This window comes from Belonocnema kinseyi, chromosome 8, assembly GCF_010883055.1.
Source record: "Belonocnema kinseyi isolate 2016_QV_RU_SX_M_011 chromosome 8, B_treatae_v1, whole genome shotgun sequence".
NCBI lineage: Eukaryota > Metazoa > Arthropoda > Insecta > Hymenoptera > Cynipidae > Belonocnema > Belonocnema kinseyi.
Genome location: NC_046664.1, coordinates 57,929,284 through 57,937,178, shown reverse-complemented (window position 1 = coordinate 57,937,178; position 7,895 = coordinate 57,929,284). Strand labels below are relative to the sequence as shown.

Genomic DNA, 7,895 nt, shown 5'->3' with positions numbered 1-7,895 from the left:
GAAAACTTCTTCCACCAGAAGGTTTTGATACAATCTGGTCCCGGTGCGGAATGGTTCTTCACCCCTCCTAATACTTTTTTCACCTGCTCGGTAGTGATGGGTGGGCATTATTTATCAGGTGTTATGAGGGCACCACATAACTCCTTGAAGCTATTTATATTTTCTGAGTCTTCGTCCAGTCTATGCTGAACTTCGTAGACTTGTCTCCAAAATACTTCGACCTCCTCTGGGACGCGTACTATCTTTCCCAGCCTATCTTTATGGCAAGTTGATGCTTTCATCTTTTGGTCTTATGATCAGCCGCTGGTTTTGTTTTACGGTTCGCATCGGCTAAAGCTTTCGCTGCATTATAAATACAATAATTGATAGCCCAGAGGTCCGGGTCTTAGTTTCGCCTCTCTTTCTCTGTTGCCGGCTTATTCTAGCTGTGGTAGAGTAGGCGTTCCGCTTACATAGCCCCTTTTACGGAGTAGTTCAGCATGGTTTCGCAGACATTGCTGCGTAAAGTGCGATATCTCCGGGTGTTTCGCGCACCACAGAGCATGCAGCCGTCCATGTAACCCCGTTCAGGGGACACACTCGCATCGTAGCACTCTAGCAAGTCGTGATTCAGTCGTTCCGGACACCCAAAGATCGCGAGATCCCGCCGATCCATCGTATTGAATCCATTTTCATTGGCTTCCCCAGCTCTAGATTGGTCGGAATTGTTGGCCGACCCATTGTCGGGAGCCCTGTGCGTTCTGTTGTTTTGAACCGCACTTATTACAGCTATGTTTGGTGTTGTCATTGTTGTTCCACGAGAACCTAGGGAAAGGGGTTCGTCCATCCTTGTAGAGCCCCGCATGCAAAGTTAAAACTGCGTCCTCTGAGAGGTCTCCCGGTATCCCAGAATCACCGTTCTAGACACCTTACCCAGGTGCCATTCAGCTTTCGGCACGGATTTCACACCTTCGCGACCACCCCTGGACAATTTTCCGCGACTGCCTATTTATTTTTGTAACCATATTCAGCAGAATCGCTTGGTACAGGGACGCTCTATCCGCAACCCGAGGATGCGTTCGGTGGCTTTGTCATAGGCCCTTCGGTTTGATTCTAGAGAAATCAAATTTTTTTTTAATTTGCTGAGAATTTTGTAGAAAACAATATTTTTGCCCAGGAAGAAACATTTTTTTTTCTGAGATCTCTTATTTACAGGCTCATATTACTTTAATTTTAACTTAAAACAGACATATCTTTATTGCAAATTACAAAGATTGAGATGGTCATCGAAAGAAGAGTGCCATTTACGGGAAAACACCTGTGCTTATTTTCTTGTAAAAAACAAGGAAATTCAATTTTGGAGTCAAACATCATGTCAATAGATTAGAGTCAATTTTTAAAATAGTACTGATATGTGACGCCATATTAGCTTAAAATATACAAACAACGTATCATAGAAAAGCATCATAAAAATTAAAGAGATTTTTTTGAGACAATACATCTCAATTGGTGAAAAAACAAAATCTTTATGATGTTTTTGGACCACGACGAATATACAACAAACTAGACAAGAGATATACACTGAGGGGGTAAATTTATTAATACAGAATAATAGCCTCATTTAAATGGAACCGTAAATGAGGGAAGCGTACCAAAGTTACTGGAATTTTAACTCACTCTTGTTTATCTTATAATATTTTGATATATTTTGATGATTTTTATAATTTCTGGCTATAAGTTAATCGAAATATTCTGATGTATTGTGTTTCAAAACTCTAGTTTTCAAACTTCTACCTGTTCCATTAATTTAAACATTTTCAAAATAATTACATTAAATGAAATATACAATTCTCGTCAAATTTTCGATACTATCAATATCTTTTGTATTAAGTTAACATTTTTAAAGAGTTTTTTTATCTATCCAGTTTTTTTTCTAACTGGAACCATTGTAGATTTCATAAATTCGTTCTAGAATAATAATATTCATCAAAGAAAGCGGATAATTATTTTGAACTAACGTAATTTTAACTTATTCCAAATTCTCTTTCTCGACTCTAATATCACTTATTGCTTGCATCAATTGATGAAACCTTTTAGTAAGCCGACCTATTAACAATATAAATGATGGGAATTAAAATTAAGATATTTACCAGATCATTAAGCTTTTTTAAACCGATTGGTTATTAACTTACCCTCAGTTGTTTTTATAATTTGTTGGATAAAGGTAACTTATTGAATTACTATCTTGAAGTTAAAATGTCAAATAAAATTCATCATTTTCAAATAGATTTGTTTTGTTTTTTAACAGAAAACACAACAAATATCTTGATTATAGTTTTCTTGTGCGATTATTTGATTTCAGACATCTAGTCATAAAAAAATAATTTCCATTCATTTAAACAAATAAAATAAAAAAATGTATTGTTTTGCAATTTTTCAAGAAATGGATTTCGTTTTTCCAGCGAAATAAATTGCTTCTATTTTCAACAAATTGTGGTTATCGTACAAATAAAAAATCTGTATTGAAATAGTGTCCGGTGTACATTTGCCATTTAAAAAATTCGTGAAATACAGCCAGCGAATCGATAGCCAATGAATAATGGCCAAATTCATGCAGAAAAATTTTATTAACAATAACTTTTGTAAAACTTCGAATTTCACCAAACCGCTCACATTCTATTTTTCATTGATCCCTAGGAACCTAATAAAGTAATTTCATCGAAAAAAGCTCGACCATCGAAAAATAGGTGGGTCACTTGGCAGATTTTAACACAGATATAACTTTGTAAATATTTTAGTTTACATAGTCAATATACCAACACAAGAAAGCCCTTAGAAGTTACAGCTTGAATTTTTTTTTAAATTCATGTTACTAATAATAATAATAAAAATAATGATAATAATCATTTTTATAATGAACTGGGTAAAAGTTTAAATTAATCAATAATAAACCACATTGTAAGAAAAACCTGCATAAAAATATGAGATTGATTGGTGGTTTATAAAATATAGTAAATCATCGCTAACAATAAATCATGAAAACAAATTTCACAATCACTTGATTTTAAAATTTGTATTTCCTTTTTTCTCAATGTATTATTTCTATGTGTTTTCTTCTTCTAAAATGTCTTCAATACTACAATGACAATTAAAAATTCAAGAGGAAGAATATAAAATAAAGTATCGTTATAATCCAGCTTGATTTAGTTGAGATTTAAAGTTTCATTCTTTCGATAAGTTTCAAATAAATTCAAAATTTTTGAATAAGCAAGGTCGCGCATATCAGAAACGTATATTAAATCCATATGATTAAGCTTCTTCTCAGTTATCATTTCTCTGTAGACAACATTCGGTATCTTCTGAACAAGCAGATCGATATCCTGGAAGATAATTAAATATATTATTACTATACTAGTTCCTTAAATAATAAAAAATTCGAATTCACTCACCGGACTAGTAATTATAATGTCGTTCAGGCCTTGGAAAATAGCGATTGGAATATCTGTTTTATGTATAGGGTATTCGGGTGGCACCTGTGATTTGTATACGATCAAATTTTTGGTTTTTCCATAGTCAAATTGACGAAAATGGCCTAAATGTGATAATACAATAATTAGTGTTAATAAAAACTACAAAATTACACAACTCGCAGCATGCAGGATGTTAAACACTTGCCAGGATTAAGATTTAAGAATCCGAAATAAAAGAACTGTTTAGTAGAAACTCCGGTTGGGAAGTAAGTCAAAAGTTTAGTAAAACTTGCCTGTAAAATTTGCAATAGTATTAAAAGTTACTTGTTTATAATCCTATAAAATTAAAAAATAGTATTATTGTTTTCTTAGAATAAAGTCGTAGAATGTATAAAAAAGGATGGTGAAAGACAGTTTTCTATTCAAAAAAGTGTTCAAGTCTGGTTGCTATGTAAAATATTATTATTTGATTGCATTGTGTATTTGATTGTCTTGTGATTGAATGAGGTTTTTAAATTCTTACAGGATCTTTTTCATCAGAACCATCGCCAACCATTGAAAAATATGCCTGATAGCATAGAAATTGTGTGAGAGCACCCTCACTGCAGAGAAAATTGGTTAAAACTCTCCAAAGAGAAGAATCGGGGTAAAGCTCGAAATGTCCCAATTTTTCTAAGAGTGCCTAAAAAATTAATTTTCAATTAAGAAATCTCCTTTTATTAGTTATAGTAATGAGAAAAATGATAAAAAATCAAAGTTTTCAAAACAAAAAGGGATAGCGAAAGGAAGTTTCCTAAGCAAACCTATTTATCATTGTCGACTCACTAAATAAGAAAATCAAGTACGCTGTTTGAATTTGTTGCAGGAATTTTCAGATCCTTTACTAAAGCTATATACAGCAACCGTCCCTAAATTTTACTAAATTGCAAAGGAAATTTTAGCAACGGTAACTGCATAAAACTCCAGTCATGCGCTTTAAAAGATTCTGTTACTGTTTGGGAATTTTCAGTTACTGTAACTGAAAATTGCAAGAGGTTAAAAAATTTTTATCGGTTCATTGATTTTAATATAACGCATGTAGTCAATATTTGTCCTGATAATATAAATAGCAAGAACACATTAGTGAAGTTAATACAAACGACTTTATACTTTTTACAGTTTGCTCATATATAGTATTACTATAGTTTATGTTTTTTTGACAAATATATAGTAAATTTTTATTCAAATTAATTAATCAAACACTATTGTTTCTATATGTTACACGTTCAGAGAAACTTACCCTAAAAGTTTGTAAAAAATCTTATTTCATTTTTAATATATAATATTCGTATGTAATTTTTTCGTACAAGAAATGAATTTTCAAACAGAATGTATAAATTTTCAGCAAAAAATTAATTTTTAGGAAAATAATTGCACCATTAATTACAGAAATTAATTTCAGACTAGAATGTGAATGTCAGAAAAAAATTATTTATTAACAGAGTGGTTCAACCAACATTTTCAAATGAAAAGTTGAATCATCAAACACTGAAATAGATGAATTTTTATAATAAACATAAAATTTTCTAACATTAGTTGAATTTTCAACCCTGAAAGACGAATTTTCAACCAAAAAGGTTGTCTTTGGAACATAATTGATGAATTTTCAAACAAATCATCAAATTAAAAACTAGAAACATAATCTTTTGAATGCAGCAACTGCGAAAAAATATGAGTGCACGGAAACCAAATTACAAACAAGAATATCATACCAGGGCTACTGCAACCCATTAAAATTTTTTTCTTATTTCTCACTAATTTTTTCGCCTGACCGTATTAATATTCAGAGAAAATATTGAAAAATATCTGCTTTGAATAGTCCAAAAGTTCTGTTTAGAGTTCTGGACCCATCAACGGGAGTTCTACAAAAAAGTCTTTCAACACTTTTTTATTAAGTCGAAATTCGAAGAACTATTACACTTGCAAGAAAAACCACAATTTTGGAATTTCAAAATTTTGAGAGTTCGAAGAGTTCTGATTAGAGTTCTGGACTTTTTTATGAGAGTTCTACAAAAAGTGCTATAAAACTTTTCGACAAAGTAAAAATTCAAAGAACTGTGGAATTTTTAAGAAAAAAAGCAAAATTTTGGAATTTTAAATTGTTAAGAGTTCTAAGAGTTCTGATTGGAGTTCTGGACTTCTCATTGAGATATCTAACAAAAAGTGTGATAAAATGTTAAAATCAAGTCAAGATTAGAAGAAGTAAAACACTTTTCAAAAAATTCTAAATTTTGGAATTCCAGAATGTTGAGAGTTCTAAGAGTTCTGATCGGTGTCCAGGAATTTTTTATGAGAGCTCTACAATAAGTGTTATAAAACTTTTCGATCCAGTCGAAACTCGAAGAACTGCGGTATTTTTAAAAAAGTCCCAAGCTTTGGAATCCTAAAATATTGAACTCTTGATCCCAACTCTTAGAATTTTCAACATTTGGAATTTCAAAATTTTGGATTTTCTGAAAGTGCCGTAGTTCTTTGAATTTTTATATGAATGAAAAATTTTATAACACCATTTGTAGAGCCCTTTTAAGAAGTCCAGCACTCTGATCAGAACTTCTATGACGGTTAACATTTTGGAATTCCAAAACTTTGGATTTTTTTCAAGTGCCGTAGTTCTTCAAATTTTAATTTGATCGAAAATGTTATCATAGTTTTCTGTAGATCTGCCATCAAGAAGTACAAAACTCCGTTCAGAACTTTTGAAACTCTCAACATTTTGGAATGTCATTCTTTTTTTATTTTTTAAAAGTGCTATAGTTCTTTGAATTTTGACTCAATCGAAAAGTGTTATAGGACTTTCTAGTAGAACTTTTGTTGGTGAGCCCAGAACTCTAAACCAAAGCTTTTGAATGATTCAAACAAGAAATTTTTCAACATTTTCAAATTTTGAAAATATTTTTGATACTTCAAAAAATTGTTTTTGAATTTTGTTATCAGAGAACTCTAAAACTGTCATGGAACCAGAGAACCGTGTAAGAAAAATTTTAATTGTTCAAAGTGGGGGGGGGGGAGATAATTCTTTTGAAAAAGATGTTTTGGTCAAATTAGACGAAACTATTGTTAAAAGGAATCAGGAACTCTAAAACTATATTAAGTCTACCTGGAACTCCACAAAAAGTTCACTTTTTCAAATTTGGTGAAGAGTATAAAGTTAGCCCCCCCCCCCATTTTCAAAAAGTACGTTTTCAATTCTTCAGTAAATAGAACTATTGCTAAAATATATAAGGAATTCCATAACTATTGAAGAGGAACCAGAACTTTTAAAAAATATTTAATTTTTGATATTGGGGATACAATTTCACAGGGATCCATGAGTCGTCTACTAGTCGAATGCTTAGACTTAACTGTGACTCTTAACTGTGTCGAAATTTTCCGATCCTTTTCAACAGCATAGCGGAACGAAATCCAAATAGAATAAAAACTTACCGATAAAGGATATGAAAATTGAAAAAGAGTATGTACAACTCCACGCAAATTACCGAGGTATACGGCTGGTGCTAAAAGAGCTGCCATACGGATTTTTTTATTGTATTCAGGTTTTAGAGATCCCATGATAAATAATATTCCACCACCTTGGGAAAACCCCACATAAAAGAGGTCAGGCTGTTTAGTAGTATTTAAAACATAATCTATTGTCGCAGGTAAGTCATAGAAACCAATTTCATGACCACTGGATTTGGAAAAAGAAAAACTATTTTTATAAATTTGTACATATTACTGAGATTTTGAAAAGGTACTCAAAAAAACAACCCAAATTACACTAAATATACAAAAATATATTTCGTCGAATGTGAAAAATTAAAATTCAACAAATTGCATATCGAAAGCTAACAAAAGTGTTAAATTGTCAGGTTTGAAATTAGTCTATTGATTCTTTTTTGCAAAAAATGAACATATTTAATGGTAATTTCAATTCTTGTCTTAAAGGATGTATACTACGTAAAATCAAGCTCAAAAGTTACCTATCTTTAAAATGATTCATAAAATCGACAAAAAAGATTTATTATTGATTTCTGTAAATCTTTATGGAGGCTTCTAAGTAAACCTGAGAAAAAAATAATTCAGGTTCAAATTGTTTACTTAACAGTAGTTATATAAAGGTTTACTTTTTCCTTCCTCTTTAGGGAAAAGTTACAATTTTTATTTAATCCTAATGATTAAGGCCTCATTTTATTCTTAAACTGATTCTCTAATTCTATTTGCGTGGTGTTAATTTATATTTCAATTAATATTATTTATAACAATAATAACCGTTTTTTTGTTACTCTTATCAATTATTTTAAAGATAGGCAACCTTTGATATTTATTTACGAGGGTAGATCAATAAGTCCTTAGAATGACCAACAGATGGCGCGCGAATCGCTCCAAATCATCTGTTTTCAGTCAGCACCACTCCCGACTAGATATATG

General features: G+C 31.3%; 1 protein-coding gene across 1 annotated transcript in view; it reads right to left on the bottom strand.

The window, feature by feature from the left end:
* Positions 1 to 3,182: 3,182 nt before the first annotated feature.
* The window catches only part of LOC117178506 (lipase 3-like), a 27,099-nt gene continuing 22,386 nt past the window's right edge, over positions 3,183 to 7,895 (bottom strand). The window contains exons 6-8 of the mRNA XM_033369931.1: positions 6,965 to 7,155; positions 3,429 to 3,571; positions 3,183 to 3,359 (exon numbers count right to left, since the gene is read on the bottom strand). Of these exons, the coding sequence (XP_033225822.1) occupies positions 3,183 to 3,359; positions 3,429 to 3,571; positions 6,965 to 7,155 (511 nt within the window). The remainder of the gene's footprint in view (positions 3,360 to 3,428; positions 3,572 to 6,964; positions 7,156 to 7,895) is intronic.